Source organism: Mirounga angustirostris, unplaced genomic scaffold (assembly GCF_029215605.1).
Source record: "Mirounga angustirostris isolate CCGP_5_RB_7025 unplaced genomic scaffold, mMirAng1.0.hap1 SCAF_14, whole genome shotgun sequence".
Lineage (NCBI taxonomy): Eukaryota > Metazoa > Chordata > Mammalia > Carnivora > Phocidae > Mirounga > Mirounga angustirostris.
In genome coordinates this window covers 90346548-90366131 of record NW_026991722.1, presented here as the reverse complement: position 1 = coordinate 90366131, position 19584 = coordinate 90346548, and the positions used below count along the sequence as shown (strand labels likewise).

The 19584-nt window shown below is 45.4% G+C and overlaps 2 protein-coding genes across 16 annotated transcripts in view; both read right to left on the bottom strand.

Annotated features, from left to right (window-relative positions):
- The window catches only part of LIMK2 (LIM domain kinase 2), a 58949-nt gene extending 51503 nt beyond the window's left edge, over positions 1–7446 (bottom strand). Inside the window, exon 1 of one of the 4 annotated variants that reach the window (XM_064578702.1) lies at positions 7262–7446. In XM_064578702.1, the coding sequence (XP_064434772.1) occupies positions 7262–7277 (16 nt within the window). In that variant the 5' untranslated portion in view covers positions 7278–7446. The remainder of the gene's footprint in view (positions 1–7261) is intronic. The other 3 variants (XM_064578703.1, XM_064578701.1, XM_045887282.3) reach the window with 3 other exon arrangements.
- Positions 7447–11526: 4080 nt separating this feature from the next.
- Positions 11527–19584, bottom strand: part of RNF185 (ring finger protein 185) — a 36729-nt gene continuing 28671 nt past the window's right edge. For all 12 annotated transcript variants that reach the window (XM_054510448.2, XM_045887297.2, XM_064578696.1 and 9 more), the window contains 3 exons: positions 19187–19241; positions 15988–16105; positions 11527–14033 (listed from right to left, as the gene is read on the bottom strand). In XM_054510448.2, coding sequence (XP_054366423.1) covers positions 13936–14033; positions 15988–16105; positions 19187–19241 — 271 coding nt within the window. In that variant the 3' untranslated portion in view covers positions 11527–13935. The remainder of the gene's footprint in view (positions 14034–15987; positions 16106–19186; positions 19242–19584) is intronic.

Sequence of the window (19584 nt, the reverse complement as noted above, 5' to 3'; positions counted from 1 at the left end):
CAATCCCAAGATCAAGAGTTGCATGCTTCCCCAACTGAGCCAGCCAGGGGCCCCAACTCTTTTACAACCTTTATTCTAAGGAATGCAAGAGAAATATAATAATACAAAGTCCTGGAGATTTCTGTGAGGCCCAATGAAAGACCAATCCAGAGTCCAGTCTGCCTGGGAAATATTTCATCTAGGAAAATACCTCATTGTACCAGGACCTTCACCCTCTACCTCTATAGTGTTTACTTCTCATATTTGCAGACTTATCAACAGTGCCTACTAATTGTCAGAGGCCAGAAAGGGAGTTTGATTAAGTAAATGTCTCCAGCGGCCTCAAAACAATAAGTGGTCCTTATTAAGTGTTTAATAATCAGAAAACTGCTTTTACAGTTATTATTGGAATCTGTTGCCTTAAAGAAGTTGTAAATGTGCAATGCAAAGAGGGGAGAATTACAACAAATGGCTCATTACAAAGGTTCTCACCTTCAGGATCTTTTGAATCCTGGCATAAGATATATTTAGTTAATATATATATATATTCAGTTTATACACACTTCTGTCTCCCAACTTAATAATTGGTGACATGGCCCTCAAATAATCCCTGAATCCACTGGGGTAGGGAGTAGGATGACAGGATGGTAAGGCTGGAAGGGCTTTTAAAAATCATCTACTCTAGGGGCACCTGGGTGGCTCAGTCGTTAAGCGTCTGCCTTCAGCTCAGGTCATGATCCCGGGGTCCTGGGATCGAGTCCCACATCGGGCTCCCTTCTTGGCGGGAAGCCTGCTTCTCCCTCTCCCACTCCCCCTGCTTGTGTTCCTGCTCTCACTATCTCTCTGTCAAATAAATAAATAAAAATCTTTAAAAAAAAAAAATCATCTACTCTAGGGGCACCTGGGTGGCTCAGTCATTAAGCGTCTGCTCAGGTCATGATCCCAGGGTCCTGGGATCGAGCCCCCGCATCAGGCTCCCTGCTCTGTGGGAAGCCTGCTTCTCCCTCTCCCACTCCCCCCTGCTTGTGTTCCTGCTCTTGCTGTGTCTGTCTCTGTCAAATAAATAAATAAAATCTTAAAAAAAAAAAAAAACTTAAAAAAAAACCATCTACTCTAGTCCAGTCCTTTTATTTTTCTTAAAGAAAAATGGGCCTGAAGAAGGAGACTCAGGTTGCCTAACCATCAGAAAGCTAGTCCCGGAGGGGCTCAAACCCAAGTTCTGAAACTACCAGACCAGTTGCATTTTTATTATCATATGCAGCCTCAGACAAGTTAGGACTTGCTTAAGACTACAGTTATTCAGTGGAAGGGCTCAGCCTGGTACCGCAGCTCAGTGCCTGTGCATTTCTCACAAGACACTAATGTTCACCTTAATCTTGGTCTAAGAGCTGGGTTTCTGTAAACCAGTCCTTTTCAGACTTCAAAGTGGTGAGAAATTTCCAGGCACTGAAAGCTCAGGAGACCATAAAGCCTAGCCTGAACCAACATGAACAGATCCTTTAATTTGAGAAAAATCTTTGATGCTTCTCATGTTCCACTAGACAATGAGAACCAGGAACAAAACCCAGCCAATTCAGCGCAGCACAAAACAACTAGTACGGTAACTGCTGTGCACCCTGGGAACTGGCGGGTCAGGTGTATAAATCCCACTTGTCCCAGGATAAAGCAGGAAGCAGAGGGGCAGGGCAGCAACTGGTAGGGAACAGCCAAGGGAGAAAAGATCACACCTTAATGAAGTGAGTACCAACAAGACTTAACAGTATGATTAACATTCCTCTAGATACTCTCCCTTGTATCCCAAAGGGCTTTCCTCCTCACTAGCTTACCAAATATTACCAAGGGGAGTGTAAAAAAAGATTAGATGATTTTTAAAGGAGCTTCTGGACTTCTGTGAACCTTATATTCTTCCTTCCTAAGAGGAGGGATCAAATTATTCCTTCTAGCTCTGCATCGGCGACACCAAACCAGGGGCCTCTCATTTTTCAGGTTAAGGCACATACACAGACATCTCAGAAGGTTTCATTCTTGCTGTTGTTCCCATCTGCCTTTTATTTTATTAGGAAAACTTTGTAAGGGTCAAGCAGAAGAGCTGGAGCTAGACCTAGGTTTGAAACCTGGTTCTGCGTCCATGGGCAAATTATTTAATCTCTCTGAACTTGTCCCTTAATCTTTTTGTTTTGTTTTTAAAGAATTTATTTATTTGAGAGAGAGAATGAGATAGAGCATGAAAGGGTCAGAGGGAGAAGCAGACTCCCCACCGAGCAGGGAGCCTGATGCGGAACTCGATCCCGGGACTCCAGGATCATGACCTGAGCCGAAGGCAGTCGCTCAACCGACTGAGCCACCCAGGCGCCCATTTGTCCCTTAATCTTTAAAAAGAGGATAACCACCTACCTTACAGGATTTCCAATAAGATTAAGAGAAATAATGTATGTGAAAATACCTCCTGCAGTGCCTGGCACTTAGTTGGCAACTGAAAGCTCTTCTTTTTTCTTTCACGTGTATCTAGAGGGTTGGCTAGGGAAAAGGTTGAGTTGAATTACACTAACCTCTAAAATCTGAAGGGAATGTTTTCAAAACAAATTCAGCGAATGTTTTCTATATGCCCACGTGCAAGACAAAGACTAGGTCATGAACTTCTGGGGCCCTTGGTGAGTAGTCATGGAGTGTAAGAGACAAGGATGTGTATAGAAATAACACATGTCAGAGAGGGACAAACCAGGTGCTGAGAGCAGGGCAAACTTGGTAAAGTAATAAGATACTTGGTAGAGAAACAAATGAGACAGATGGTTCCTGTGGCTTTCGAGCGTTCAGGTTCTCCCTTCCAACCATAAGTCTACTTAACTGTGAATGCATAGGCATTTTCTTATCTGGGGGAAGGCATTTTCTTATCAGAGAACTGGTTAACCAGTTAATATATTCCCAAACAGCATTTCTCTACCCATTGTCAATGATACGGGAAAAAAACCCAACTACTTTGATCCTTATAATATGACAGTGGTGTCCTAAGCACCATGCGAGCATGAATTAATAGAATATAAAGATCCTATAAGACAAAAACAGACTATTACTGTTCCCATTTTATGAAGACGAAGCTGAAATGCTCAACTAACAAGTGTTAGAGCTGGGTTTAGACCACAGGTCTGCTAACTCCAAAGTTTATGTCTTTAACTATATTTTAGATTTTCTTTCCTAGAAAAAAGAAATTACAGGCAGAAAGATTTGACAATAAAATGCCAGGGTGGATGCTCAAGGTATACTCTAATAGAACTAGGCAATGGTTTCATGTTCTAGCTCCCGCTGGGTATAGATTAATAGGTAAAAGAGTCTAATTCTTGTTCCTATATAAACAAAGGTCAAGAGTGAGAAGGATGATAGGCTTGTAAAAGAATGCTAGAGCTCCAGGTCCTCTTACTGAAATGCCAAAGTGATGCTGCACCCCTTCTAACATGCCCCTGAACCCTAGCTCTTTCCAGATTTGCACTGATCAAAAGCCAGCCCTGCAATGGGAATAAGCTCAGCCTCCAGAAGACACAGAAAACCCACCAGGAATGTGGGAAGCCTAATACAGCCCCTTGAACATGACAGATTTCCTTTCAGCTTTAAAACTTTGTGGTCCTTAAAAAAACACACACACACACAAAAACTTTGTGGTCCTCTTGGACCCTATGTCGCTCCCTCCATCCCATATCCATGGCCATCCAAGTTACCCTGCCCTGCCCAACATGAGGTAATTCCTGTGGTCCGTGCCTTCTTCCCCATTCCTATCATTAACACTTCAGCTCAGGCCCACTGTTCCCATCCCCAAATTAGTGCCTTCCTCACCCTTGCCCAATCCATCATGCCCACAAAGGCCAGACTGATAGTCAAAAATAAAATACATCATGACTCTCCCTGCCTCTAAACCTATGGTCTCTACTGTAGACTGAAAAATTCCACAAGTCTAGCATTAAACCCTACACGGTCTGGCTTTACCTACCCTCTCAGCTTTATCTTTCACTTCCTATAATTCCCCCATTTGTGCATTCTTGCTTCTACCACACATATCAATTCACTATCCTTTGTGAAAACCTTGAAACTTGCCCAGCTATGCATGCTACTTCCAGTTTCTTCCCTACCAGGATATCATACCCCACCCCACCCCCCTTACCACTTTTAATCCACCTAAGACTTCTCAAATTTTACCTCAAATTTTGGTCAGCATTTCCTGACCAAATCTGGTAGCCACCCTGGACAACTTGCTGTTCTTTAGAATGCCAAGCACATTCCTGGCTCAGGGCCTTTGTTCATTCCCTTTTATTCCCTCTGCCTAAAATGTTATTTCCCCAGATATCCAAATGGCTCACTCCCTTGCTTCATTTCTCTGTTTAGATGTCATTAATCAGGGAGGCTTCCTTGACCTCCCACTGTCCCTATGACTTTATCCTATTTTATTTCTCTTCAGGGCACTTATCCCTGATGTTTGATATTCATATATTTACATATTTAAATATTCACAATATTTACATATTGTGTATCTCTCCTACCATACACTCCATTAGGGAAGGGATTTGGTCTGTTTTGTTTCCTGTTGCATCCACCAGGGCATAGAAGTGCTTGGCACATAGTATTAACTCAATATGTATTTGTTGGAATGGATGTATGAAGAGAGCTCTCCCCTACCTTTGAAATTCTATAATGTTATCACATACAGGCCTTCTAATAGTTTTTTTTTTTTTTTTTAAGATTTTTTATTCATTTATTTGAGACAGAGAGAATGAGAGAGAGAGCACATGAGAGGGGGGAGGGTCAGAGGGAGAAGCAGACTCCCTGCCGAGCAGGGAGCCCGATGCGGGACTCGATCCAGGGACTCTGGGATTATGACCTGAGCCGAAGGCAGTCGCCCAACCAACTGAGCCACCCAGGCGCCCTAATAGTTTGTTTTGATTTGCCCTTTTTTTTTTTTAATTCCTCTCAATAGACAGTGAATCTCTCAAAGGGACAAACCACGTATTATTCATTTCCACAAATATTTACTAAGGACTTTTTGTGTGCCAGACTCTATATCTCAAGCAGCCTGGAATATCAGAAAGAGCACTGGAGGAGAAATCCTAGGTTAGTCCTGGCTCTATCATTAGTTGAATGACCCTTGACGAATCCATTTTTCTCCCTAGGTTTCTTCATATGTAAAATAAGGAGAGTTACATTATCTCAAGCTCTCTTCTGGCTCTAGCATCTGTTAAAATTTTTAAGAGGTAGAACTTGGCCCAGCCCAGTGCCTTAGACATCACAGGTACTCAGTAAATATTTGGTTTCTTTGTTGTTGATTCTCCTGTTACACAGGAATCTGAGTTGTCTTGGAACAGTTTGGACGGAACAAGTAAAAGTTTAAGCCCCACTTCCTTCTCTGACTCCAAGGGACAACTTCATTCTGGTGTTTGTGATAATAAAGGATTCTGGTGTTTGTGAGAGGGTAAAGCACTGAATTTGACGTTGGAAAATACGAACTCTGACCACTGCCATTTACTTGGCTACAGAACCTTGAACAAGTCATTTCTGAGTCCGAGTCTCCCCAGACATAAAAAAAGCCATATTGGCCTACTCTCAACTCTTCAAAGTCACCTTTTTATGCTGTTCCATCTACTTGGAATGTTCTTTGCCCTTTCTTTGCTGCACTAATTTCTACTTATCCTCAAGGACCTAAATACATTTGCTTTTTTAAGGAAAAGTATCCTCTATTCACTCCCTCCCCCCCACACACACTCTTACAGCACTTACCTCCATTGTTTATCTCAATTATTATAGCATTTATCTCCATTGTTACCTCAATTCATTACTCTCTGTCTCTAGAAGTGTAACCACCACAAAGGCAAGGACTGTGTCCATTTTGTTCATCATTATACTACTCAGTGCTTGGTTAAGTTTGTGGCACAGAAGTATCCAACAAATATTTTTATGGACAAATGTCTAAACTAATGCACCTAGACACTTTAATACCTCTAGAAAGCTTTTTGGTTCATTCAGAGAATCTAATAAACACTATTACACTCTAAGATCTTTTACAAGTTTCTGTGAATCAAGGTTCAAAACAGGGAATTTATGTACACAAAGGTTAGAAAAAGTCACTGGAAATCATTTGAGCTGAAGAACTCTGGAAGCTAAAAAAAATCAGAGAAAGGGACAGGGAACATTTATACCCCTAGCCCTCCTTCTCCAGAAGCCTATTATCAAGAATGGGGAGAAAAATCCCATGCTTCCATGGTGAGGAAGTGACCCATGTGTGGCCTGGTCCTTGTATTCAGTATGGAGGAAGTGACTGTCCACAGGCTGAAATCCAGGAAGTGGGGGCAGATATCCAAGACAGCCTCCCTCCTCCACCAATCCCTCCTGCCACCTCTAGAAAGCTTCTGGACGTTGACCCTGGTCGACCTAGAGGCTGGGCCACCCACACAGGTGGCTGGGAAACATAGTCAACAGATAGTCCTGGTGCAGGGAGGACAGGCCAGGAAGGCAGGAAGCTGCAGGGTGGTGTGTGAGGTGACTGGGAAGAGACTGCAGGTCTGGCTAACCTAAACCTAAAACTACCCTTCACCTCTGGACATTTCTCTCTTGTCTCAGAGAAGCCAAGGGAGGACCTAGCTCCCATGGAGGGCCCAGAACCCAGCGGGGCCTACCTTCCCCAGGAAGAATGCTCCAATCTCTCCCTAACCCCTAATCCGTGTCCTAAACTCCAAGGGAGCCCACACTCCGGGTTCCTGCAAAGAGCCCTAAGACCAGGACATCACAGGCACCAAGATATCCGCGAGAAGCCTTGGATCCGGTCAGAGAAGTCATACTATCCCCCACTTTCCACAGAAAACCGAGAACCCAGGGTAACGCTCTATCCCTTTATTTTTGCCCCGAACCCTGAGGATCCCACTCTCCCCATATTCCACATATCCCTCATTCCAAGGGAACCCAGGCCCCCAGCTTCCTTAAAAAGAGTTTTAATTTGAGGGCCGGTGGTCACCAGATCCACAAAAAAAAGCTGGCCCCCTGACAGAGCCTGCATCCCTTCCAACTCTCAGAGAACCGCCCAAACCGCCTGCTCCTCGGAGCCTTCTGTCTCCGGTCCCCCAATTCCCGAAGCTCCACAACCTCCTCGAGGAGCGTTGTGCTCCCCCCCGCCAATTCTCCTGCTAAGGAGCGGGAACCCACGGGAGTCCACTCAGCCCGAAACCCCCGAGGCTGCCAGCTCCCCTCAGGCGTCTTGGGCCGGGCTTCCGAGATAACGGCGGGACAGGACGGGGAGGCCCTTCCTTACCCGCCTGCGCGGCCATGGTCCCGGGGAGGTGGCGGGGTGGCGGGGACCGCAGCAGCTCCTCTCAGCTCCCGCTGCCAGCCGCCTCAGGCGCGAGAGGACCTCAGCCCCGGGCGCAAGCGGGATGCACCGCCTACGGCGCCCGGGGAGGACCAAATCGCACCTGGCACCGGGGCCCGCCCGCCGACGCCCCGCCCCCGGGCCAGGCCCCGCCCCCGGGCCAGGCCCCGCCCCCGGGCCAGGCCCCGCCCCCGGGCCAGGCCCCGCCCCTTGGCTCGGGCTCTGTAGGGGCCCTGGCGCCTCCTACTGCGAACGGCGCGGAGCTGGTAAAGGTGGTTGTGTGCAGCCGTGAGGTGGCTTGTCAGGAGAGTCCTCGGGACAACCTGGGGGTCTCAACAGAGGACCCTCAGCCCATTTTACAGATGCGGGCAGCTGAGGACCCGAGGGAACAAGTTTGACTACCTCGAAATGGCTCAGCTCATTAGAAGCAGAAGTGAGATGGGAACCCAGGTCTCCTAACTCCCAGGCAAAAGCTCTTTCCAGTAGAGTGTTTGGGATCAAGAATATGAATATGAAGGGGTGCCTGACTGGCTCAGTCAGTAGAGCATGTGACTCTTGATCTCAGGGTTGTAAATTCGTTGGGTGTAGAGACTGCTTAAAAATAAAAATCTTAAAAAATAAATGAATATGGAGACACTACCCCACAAAACTTTGGGGATTGAGGGTGGACTTTTCTTAGAAGCTTCCAGCTCAGAGAAGCCACTTATCTGCACCACTGAGTAAGCTGGCACTCAGTAGATAATCTCTAGGTCAAAGATGGTATGAAGGTGGTGCAACCACATTCCAGAGGCAGATCCTTCTTGAAGCCAAATAGGTATATAAATGAATCCCAGCACACCAGATCTTCCAATTTTTCAAGACAAGCCAAAACTCCAGGTATTTAGGTGAATTTTCCTACTTTTTAAATGTTGGTAACATTCGGAAATTTTAAAAATGCCATGTAGACCAAAGGAAACACTTGTGGAGTGAGTTTGCCCTGCTGGCTCCTCTTTGTGGAGGAGAAAGCACTGGACAAGGAATTAGAACAGCTGACTGGCTCCTGGCAGCTGTTAGTTGGCTGAGGGGCCTTGAAAACCACTTCCCTTCACTAGGCTTGGGAGGGAACTGGGGCCCTCCACGTGACAAAGGGTGGGCTACATCAGCTGGACCTGCGGTCCCTCCCGTTTGATTCTCTGGTGCTGGGTATTTGGCAACTGTCATTTCCTTAGACTGGATTTAGGTCATGGGAAAAGTGTCCAAATGACCAGGAAGAGGCAGGGATGGGGCCCAAGGAAATGGATCATGATGCCCCCACCAAGGACAAAGTTCAATCCTGCTGCATCTGGTTCCAGTAAGCAAAGGTGTGCACAATTCTTTCTTCCGGCCCTCTGTAATCCAAACCGGATGCAGGTCAGTTGGTTCTCCTCTGGTTGTGTCAGGTGGCTCCTGAAGTCCTGAGTGTGAAGAAAGTGCTGAGAGGGTGGGGGAGGGGATGTGCCCGACTTCCTTTAATTCCTGGGAACCCTCCAGTGGTTGGTTTTACAGTTTGAGGAAATCTCTGGTCTGATTATAGTAACCACAGGATTGTGTGTTGAATTAAAGTGACAGGGATCCAGGGAACTCTGACAAGCCACCTTGTGGCTAGCAAAAAGGAAGCAGGGATTTTATTCACCCTGCACATGCAAAGAAGTTATGCTGTATTTTCCCAGGTTCATGGGCACTGGCAGCCTTGGAACCAAGACCCCTGTTGGTCTTCCCTTTCCTCTGCCCCACAGCAAGGCACCCAGGTCTGTCTCTTCTCCGTCTTCTCTCTCATTCCACTTCCTTTCCACCTCCAGCCTCCTGGTGTTCACTAGCAGTGAGTGGGGGGATAACCAACTCCCCCAAGTTCCCTCCAGAGGGGAAGTTTAGGTATTTCTTGAGAAATACAAATTGAAATGTAAAGAAAGAAAATAGCAATCTACAGAAATGGTATAACGAAGAGATATTATTCCAATATAGATCCAAAGAATAGTGTAAGATCACTTGTGAATGCGAGGGGGACTTCTGGAGGACAGAAAAGTCCTGGGTAAGGAGAAGATGTGGGTTTCTAGTGCCCAAGTCACCTGTTCACGGTTTGATTACCTGACCATAATTTGGTCAGTCTCTGAGGCCAGATCCTGCTGACTGACTCACAATCAACTCTTTGGACCTATAGGAATGAGAACCTGGACATTGAAAACCACCTTAAGGTTCAGACTCTGCCTCTCAAAAATCTTCAACAGTTCCTTGTTGCCAACAAAATAATAAAGGCCAAACCAGGCCCTCATGAGCGAACTACATCTCATTTTGCAGCCTTCTCTCTCTACTCCCTTCACTCCAGGACTCTTTTTCCTGAATACATTCTGCCCTTGTACCACTCTGCCATTCCTATAACCCCTCCATGTTCTCTGTAATTTTGTTGTGCTATTCTACCCAGAAATGCACTCGTTTCTTTAACACATCATTTTCAATCATATCGTTTTGCAAACCCTGTAAATTAATTGAAATCTGCACTGATAGGATAGCCATTAGCCACATGTGGCTATTTAAGTTAAAATGAAACAGAACTGAAAATTAAGTTCCTCAGTCCAGGGGCCATGTTTCATGTGCTTGCTAGCTACATGTGCCTAGTGGTTACTATGTTGTAGAGTGCAGATAGAGAACATCTCCATCATGACAGAAAATTCTGTTGGATGGTGCTGTTTTAGACAATGATTAGTAAGGGCTGTTAACATCACAAAGAGGGACTACCAGGCATTATGTACCTCCTGAAATGATGCAACAAGAAGTATACACTACCATTTATGACATAGTTATACCAAAAAACCAAGCCTGAATCTGATCACGCTTCTGGATCTAACAACCAATTTACGGGAAATACAAGAGTAGGAGGAGCTTATTAACACCACAGTGATGCATACAGCAAAACTGAAGCTGTGGGAAACTCAACAGGACAAATGAACTGGTTTCTTTAACAGATAAAGTGCAAGAGAAAGAAAAGAGGAACCTATGGATGTAACATAGACTTAAGAGAAATCCAATAGCAAGGTATGGATCTGATTTGGATCTCAGAGCAAGCAAACTGAACAAAAAAGTTGAGAGAACTAGGAAGATTTGAGCAATGATTGGATATATGATGACATTAAGGAATTATTCATTTTTTAAGGTACATTAAATACCATTTGGCTATGTTTTAAAAAATCCTTACCATTGAGATGCATATTTAAAATACTTAATAGAGGGGAGCCAGGGTGGCTCAGTCGTTAAGGCTTTGCCTTCAGCTAGGTCATGATCCCAGGGTCCTGGGATCGGGCCCCGCATTGGGCTCCCTGCTCCTCGGGAAGCCTGCTTCTCCCTCTCCCACTCCCCCTGCTTGTGTTCCCTCTCTCGCTGTGTCTCTGTCAAAAAAATAAAATCTTAAAAAAAAAATACTTAATAGATGGTACGGGGCTAGGATTTCCTTCTAAATAGTCCAGGCAGGAGAGAGGAAGCAGTGTGAGGGTGGGGATGAAACAGGATTGGACACAAGTTGATTATTGGGGTTGGGTCATTAGTACATAGAGGCTTTACTGTCCTATTCTACTTCAGTGTATGTTTTGTTTTCCATTCCTTATTGGGCTCAGTTCTGGGAAATCCCTCACCTTTGCATTTCCTACCAAATCTTGGTGCTATTCAACTTGATAACTCCTAGGTCAAAGTGGAAGAGAGGGAGAAAAGAGACCTTTTCAGAGGGATGACCTGTAGCTCTGGTGTGCTGGGGAGCCTGAGGCTGGGCAAGGTTTGTAACCTCACTATCTTCTATCTCATACTGTGCTACTGAGGAACCCCTGCTCCAGGTAGAGGGCTTGGCCGGGGGCCCACCTGCCCGACTGCAGAACATGTGAAGAAATGCACACACTGAATAACGTGTCATTGTCCTCAAGGTTCTGACTGTCCACAAGCTAAGCTCCATCTTGGTTGCCTGCAAGCTTAGGGATTCCATACACTTTGTCAGGACCAGGGCTGTCAGATGGGTCACACCTTGGGCAGGGCTGTGTATGAAGCGCTTCTCATCTCTAATTATCAATGGCTGCCTGAAGACTTTGCTCCTCGATGTGACATTCCCATGTATGCAGAGGTGTTTCCCAGAGGCCAGATCAGTGTGACTACTCCCCGACCCATTCATCCCCTGCCCCACCCCCTTACACAGACAAGTCCACAACTCACAGTAATGTAAAACCATTTGTTTAATTCTAAATCAAATCACTTTCACAACAGTGAAAATTAGTGACTGGTCAAGGTGTGCCACTGTACATGGTGTCATTTTCTGACTGTGGGTGGGACCTGGTCCTAATCCGCAAAGGTGGCAGGAGTGGGTGGAGGCCAAGAACATAGACAACACACAAAAGAAAGGAAAACTGCCTTGGCAGAGGGGCAAGGTGGTGAACCTGCAGAGGGGTGGTGGGAAGGGGGTTTCCTGTTGGGGCTGGGCCAGCAGTCCCAAGTTGGCTCTCCTGCCCCAGCTCCCAGTAGAGGGTGAGTGGGGACCTAGAAGGTTCAAAATCAAAGGGCACATGACCAGCCTGGCTCTTACAGGTTCCTGGGATGCCCTTGCTGGTGGAGTTCTCCTGGGCTTACTACTTTGTTAGAGAGTCCAAGTGATTGGTCTTCCTATCCCACAACCCTTTTTTAACCTTTCTTCTGGAAACCCATTTCTGTTGGGCCCATCTAACTGTCCTCTCTCTCACCACTAGGTGGGACTACTACACTGAGCGATCCCACCAATTCACTTATGCTGAGAATTCAGACAGCTCCCCCCCCGCCCCCCACTCCACTTCCCCAACTTTGGGGACTTCCAGGAGGTGATAAAAAGAGCACTCTTGAGTGGGTGTCCCAAGAATGTTTAAAATCCATCAGGGACCCAAAAAGTTGGTGGCTTAGTCCTACCAAATGGATTTGGCAAACAAAACCACCTATTCAATACTTACATTTTGTCTGATTAAACACTGAACTCTGGCATTGACAGGCACAGAGGGGAAGGGGTGGGGCCTGTGGAGAGGAGAGGAGGAAGACTTCCCTCATCTTCCTCAAGGTCTTGGTTTCCACAGGCTATGCAGAGCCACATCTGGAAAAAAGCACTAGGTGGGGCTTTCTACCACTTGTTGGCTATGGCTGGGGGTGAGCCAGGAGCAGTGCGGACTGGTAGTGACAGAGAGGCCCCCAGAGGAAGTCCATCTCCTTCGATCCCTGGAATCTGCTGGAAGGGGCTGGATTTCTAGGAAGAGGCCTGACCAGCACAGTGAGAACCATTCCACAAGTGAACTGTCCTGCTGCCTGGAATCACTCCCTTAATCAGATTCTGAGGAAAAAGTCTGTGAAGTGGAAACACAAGTCAAGGGCTTAAGAAGATGATTTCCCCTGGAAATTTCCTGGGGAAGACCACACCATATCAACATGATGAGGGTCTCTAGGCCCTGCTGCCTGGCTTTAAAAATCATCAAGAGTTGCTTGCTCTGCAGTTTCATGCTTCTCTCTGGTTTTAGCATAGATGTAAGTTTTCAGGGGTATCCACCCAAGCCACACCAAAACCAGGGTCACATGTGGGTCTCCCCACTCCTGCCTCTTCATAAAGGACAATTTGGCTTCTGGGGAAGATGGTCTTCAACATGCAGCTGAGCTGACATGACAAGGCGGCCAGTTTCCATTGGGTGGGTCTGAGAGAATGCACCCAGAGCTTTTGTAGCCTTGGGGACAGGGCTGCTTGTTCAGTTGTTCCTGCATCAGAGCTCCAAATCCCACCAGAGCCCCACTGGCAGGTCTTTCCTAATGAGTAGTAGTCAGTTCTAGCTTCAGCAGTAGTCTCCACTATGCGTCCTCTGGCAGATGTGCCTATATTTGGGGAGGAAAGATGATGGGAAATCTGTGACTGAAGCCACATGTCTCTGGGGATAATCTACTCCAGGAAACCAGGAGGTCATTCAAGCCACTCTCTGGAGCCAAAGAGACTGAGCACGTCCCAGAGCCAGTAAAAGATCTTTGGATCTCTGGTGAATTCATGAAGTGACTCCAGCTTTAGCTGCTGCAATTATGATCTTTAGAGGACAGCAATTTCTTGCATTTCTGCTGAGGAGGAGGAGGAGATAGGGCAGAACAGCACTGGGATAGAGAGGGGGAAACCTCTCTATGAGGAGTCCACTGATTTTGGAGGCCAATCACCAAGGGGTATTTAAAGAGATGAAAAAAAGTTTCTATTCGGTTCATCCCTTTGTTTTTATAATATTAAACTCAGGTGAAATTGTACTGACAGTTTCTCTCTTCCTGCCTCTTTCTTGTGCAGAGTCAGGACTTGCTGAGCTGGCTGGGAACAGGATTTCATGGTGTAACTCATGAGAGATGACTCAATGCCAAGGACTGAGTAGTAGTTATAAGCAGGGTGTTTACAGCAGTGGCCATACTCCAGAGTCCTTGACAACTGGTCCTGAGTCCTTAAGCTCTGATGGAGAAGCAAAACTCCTTGATGTGTTACTGACCCCACGATTCCAGGGATCAGGATTAGCCAGGAAGCCAAACATCAAGAGTGGGTGTGGCATGTCACCAGTCCAGAGGCCCTGCCATGGATATAGGCTGGGAGCCCAGCATTAGGCAATCAGGAGCCAGAACATGATCACTAGGGCCACAAACAGGAAGAGGCGTGACAGGAACTGCTCATCCACGTACTGGGGTGTTCCAGGGACAGCTGGAGAGACAGGAGGGAGAAGAGAGGGTGTCAGAACACTGCAGCTGTGCACACTGCTGCCCATTTGGGCCAGAAGTCGAGAGCACTAGTCTTCATCTCTTTACATCAGAACTCTGCACGCTAAAAAGATTTCCAAACCCCAAATAACATTAGGCAAAACAAAACTGAAATTATGAAGATATGCGGAATAATATAACAATGAGGACAAGGTCTCCAGTTCATCCTAAGACAGTTTGGTCTGCAGGTGTAAATTAAATAGGAAACTCTCTTAGAAGAAATAATAAAAGAAAAGCTGTTGTTAAGCATCTTCTGTGTGCTAAGAGTTCTGTACATACATTACAGCTTGGTGGGTATTAGTATTCCCATTTTGTGTAAGAAGAAATTGAAGCACAGGTATGAAGTGACCTGCCCCAAATCACAAGGTTCACGTGTTAGTGGCAGAGCCGCACAGTCATGCTCTCAGCCTCCCTGCATCCTCCCTTGTGAGTCATGGGAGTCTCTAGATGCTGGCACTTTGAGCTGGGGGATGGGGGGCGTGCAGAGAGCCCCACATAGAGTGCCTTCCTTTTCCAGGGGACAGAAGTAGAGCCCAGACAAGCAAAGTGACTTGTCTCATCCATCACACAGCAAGCTAGGGGCAGAGCTAGGCTTCCACTCGTCCCTGCTTTGAGAAAAGCTACTATGTAGAGCTCCCTGTCCAGACTTGGGGGGAAGGAGAGTAAGAAATCTATATCCAGATGGGCAAATTTTATGGCAAAGGAAAACTGTGATTGTGGCAGGGGGATAAAGTGATCCAGAGTCCAGCCTGGCTGTAGAACTCTTTACCTAAGGAACCCAGGGTGAGCCCTGAAGCAAGAAGAAGGGAAGCAAGCTGCCAAGTGGGTTCTTGGTGCCGCCATACTGTCCTGTCCCTCCTTCGGGGCAGAGCACACCCCGCCCTGTGGGTCTCCTTCCTTTGAGAAAATGCATAAACGAAGGAGAAACCTTTGAGGTGGAGGAGGTAAGGAAGGGTATTCCAAGATCTCTTGGGGCTGTACTATTCCCCAAGTGGGTGCTCTGATGATTCATGCAGGCGGTCAGTCAACAAAGACTTACTGATTGCCTGCAATGTGCCAAGCATCAGGGTAGGGGCTGAGGAAAACTGGGATGACCCAGGAGTAGGTGTCTGTCCCTAAGAGCATAAGCTCCTGGCCAGGAACCACACACTGCTCCCTTATGTACCACACACTGTGCCCAGCACTCATTGGACCATGAGGTTCCAATGAGTGCAAGCAGAGCTCAAATGACCTCAGCACCTCTGCAGACTCCATGGTAAGGATCCTGGCCCAGGTGTCAGATTGGGATAAAGTACAGGGCACCCACCTTGCTGCCCTGATCTACATGGAATGCAGCTGGCCCCTTAAGCTGGCTGGAGAGAGAAAGGTAGTGGCAGGTAACAGACCTAGAAAGGGAGAAAGGATTCCCAAAGGGGTGGGGCTTGGAACCAGCCCCACATGTATCCTGAGGGAAGCTGGACAGAGATGCCAGAGAATAGAAAGGCCCTGAATTCTGGTGGGTTGCCTCTCTCCTCTCTGCCCCTAAATGGTACATGCACAGGATTAGGCTTTCCTCAGCTAGGTATCCTGGGTATCATTTTATTCTTTTTCATTTTATAGGCACAGAGTAGGTCTTGGAAACATACTGAGCATTTTCTAATTTGTAAAATGGAGCTAAATGCACACCCATCCCACAGGCTTGTGGTGAGGATCCCCTGCATTTGTGATGACAAGCACTCTGAACATGCGTAATGTTTAGTTAAGTGGGCAATATACATTATCATGACTACCAGTAAGCTGAAAAGAATTCACATTTTTGAAAAGGCTGATTGACCAAGCAGTGACAGTTATCTGTAATCTGCATACTAATAAATTCTAAGGAGCCTTCAAACAGAATTACCAAGGAAGTAGGGTCTTACCTGGAGGAGGCCGCCCATCATTTATGTTAAATGCTGTGGCAAATATCCCAAAAGGAAATGCCCCAATTCCAAAAGACATCTGGAAGCCACCATCCCCAAATCCAAATCCTTGAAATCCCTGTGTGGAAGAAATGCAGTTCAGAAGAACAAGCATGTTTCTCCTGCACCTGTCAAACATGTCACCTGCAGGTGGCACCTGCCTCTCCTCCCTACCCTCTGCCACCTGTTTCTAAAGGGGAACATCTTTTCCTCCCATTTATTTATTTATTTATTTATTTTATTTATTTTATTTTTTTTAAGATTTTATTTATTTATTCATGAGAGACAGAGAGAGAGAGAGAGAGAGAGAGGCAGAGGGAGAAGCAGCCTCCCAAGGAGCAGGGAGCCCGATGTGGGGCTCGATCCCAGGACCCTGGGATCATGACCTGAGCCGAAGGCAGACGCTTAACCATCTGAGCCACCCAGGCGCCCCTTTTCCTCCCATTTAGACTGCAAGGCCTGGTGGTCCCTCTGCCCTTCTGGCTTGCAAGGGGTTCCAGCTAAGGAGTTGTGAATGCCAGAAAGGACTGGCTCTGGCCCAAGTAAAACAATCTGCTGATGCAAGTCAGGCTTCTTAGAGCACCAGGTTTTTCCCCAGAATTCCACCCTACATGCTTTTCTACATGCTTTATAACAGCAAAATTGGCAACCACCCCCACACCTAATTACAAGGGAACACTGGAACAAGCTGCACATTATTGGTAATAGCAAAAAAGTGGAACCCTAATTAACCAACAATTGAGGTCATGATCAAAATCTTGATAAACACTCTCTAAAGACCATGATGCTGACTATGCAGCAACACAGAAAAACTCCTATGACCAAGCTACCAGACAAAACTGAACACTATGTTCACAAGTACATGCCAACATGCAGGTATGGAAACAAGATATAAACAGATAAGTATTTTCCCTCAAAGTTTTAATATTTCTACAAAGAATTTAAAAAACATAAAACACTAATTTTTTTCTGATTATTTTTGTATATATACTTGTTATAAGAAACTTACACATTAGAGGAATAATTGACACAGAAAGTCAGAGGTCTCCTTATTCACCATTTCATGGCCATGCTCTCCCCAATAACCACTATCAATAGTTTGGTGTATCATCCCCATAACATGTTCTATACTGTGTCATCTTTCATATGAAAAGACTTAGCAGGAACTGTAACACTGTGAATAAGTAACCCATTTTCTATCTTGACCAAAGTTGCACAGAGTAGAAGGGTAGAGTTTAGATTAGAAACTAGGTCAATATGATCTGAAAACGCATGCTCTTTAAGATTTTATTTATTTATTCATGAGAGAGAGAGAGAGAAGCAGAGGGAGAAGCAGGCTCCCAAGGAGCAGGGAGCCCGATGCGGGACTCGATCCCAGGACTCTGGGATCATGACCTGAGCTGAAGGCAGACGCTTAACCATCTGAGCCACCCAGGCGCCCTGAAAATGCATGCTCTTAATTATTGTGCACATCTTACAAAATTTTTCTCTCCTCCCCCACATCCCTAGGTAGATCTTTAGAACAAATGATTAAAAAATAAGAAGAAAATGTATTGGGTCAACTGCTCTCCACAAAGAGCTGATTGGCTTTCATTTGTGAGTCTTTTGCAAGTGATGGAAGCGGCTGTTCCCTATCCCATATCAAGCAGCCTGGCATCCAGCTCCAAAGGTCTTGCTAGGCGGCACTATCCATAAAGCCCAACAGCAGATATAACAAGAAGAAAAGGCTACAGAGAAGAAAAACCACCAGTTTTCCATTTTCTCAGTGCAGAGATGCCTCCTACTCAAACCCAGCATGGTTGAGTTTGAGGGCTCCTGGGACCGAGGCTGTCTTACCCAGGAAGGTGCAACTGTTTCATCAGGAACTACCACTTCATTGAGTGCAATCCCAAGGATGGACCCTCTGGACTCCCTTTTAGCAACCTCTACACAATTCCACAAGTCCTCACATTTGCTGGGTTTATGTTCCTGGGGCAATGTAGGCAAAAAGCATCACTGGGGGCTACAGGCACTTGTATATGCTAGAGCTACACACAAGAATCATTAAGGCCAGGGCCTCTGGCTTCCTGAGGTTAGGAGCCGATGCTCTCTGTTGAGAAACAGAGCCTGAGAAAGTTAAAGTGATGTCACCTGGTAGTCAAGGGGGTAGAGTTTAGATTAAAAACTAGGTCAATATGATCCAAAAACCCATGCTCTTAATTCTTGTGGGGAAATGAAAAACTCTTGTGACCAAATTATCAGATAAAACTGAACACTATGGTCACAAGTATGCTCAGGACAATATGTAGAGATGTGGACAAGAAATAGGTATTTCCCCTCAAAATTTTTAATATTTTACTCTGGAGAAATGAAAATATACTCATTTGGGGATTCTGGTAGTGTGGATAAATATTTCGCTTTTACAATTTCTTCAGTATTTTAACAAGAAAAAAAATTTTAACACTAACATCTGATTTAAATGAGCAAATTTTTTGAGCTAGTGACTTTTCCTAAGAATTTATCCTAGTAAAATAACCATGAACCTGCTCAAAAATGTATCTATAAGTTCACCAGGGTATTTTTAAAATAAAAAAAAGGACACAGTTAAATGTCCAACAAAGGATCAAATAATGTTAAGCTCATACAACTGAACACTAAACAGCCTTTAAATAAAATATTACTGGCATATAAAATCTCAAGATATGTCATTAAAAGTCTCCCTCTCTCTGATATAAACTTCATAAGGGCAGGAATCTTTGCTATGTTCACTGATCTATCACCAGTGCCTAGAATAATGCCCAGCATACCGAAAGCAAATATAGAATGAATGAAATTTTAAAAAAGAGCTACAAAACAGGAGCCAAGTACTGTAAAAAAATAAACAAAAATATATGTATACACAATACATCTATAAAATACATGCACATAAATAGATCTATAAAATTTATATATGTGTGTATATATAATTATAGAACAATAGAAAAGAAAATAGACCAAAATATTTCCAGTAGTTATCTCTGGATGGTGTGATTATAAGTGATTTTTTTTGCCCTCTTTTCCTTTGTGTATTTCACAATTTTTCCTTTACTTTTATAATCAGGGAGAAAAAGTGTAGGGCCAAGATGGAAACTTTTAAAGCCATCAGCTCATTTCTAGAAGCTTCTCCTAGGATGTTCCTCACCCCTCTGTTCTCTGGCTCTGGCCTCTGTCCTTGAGGACGGGGAGGGGTCTTCTCTCTGAAACAGAAACACCGTAAAATAAATAATTATAAAATGCTTTCAGCTATTCCGAGTGTGGTGGGAGCTCTTCACCAACAGGGTCAGGCCCACCTTGCCCAGCACATGAAGTTACACCAAATTAAACCAAATCTTAATCTTCATTCTACTGCAACTATATAGAAAAACAGGGAGAAAAATCTGCTTATTCTAAAATGTTCATCATGTTGCACTACAGCCCACTCCTCTCACAGGAGCCTGGCCCAGACTGGTTATGAATGCTAGCCAGACACCCTCCCTGGACCTGTGTAATATGGGGGTCACCAATGTTAAAAATCCCAAATCCAAACTGAAACAGGAATGG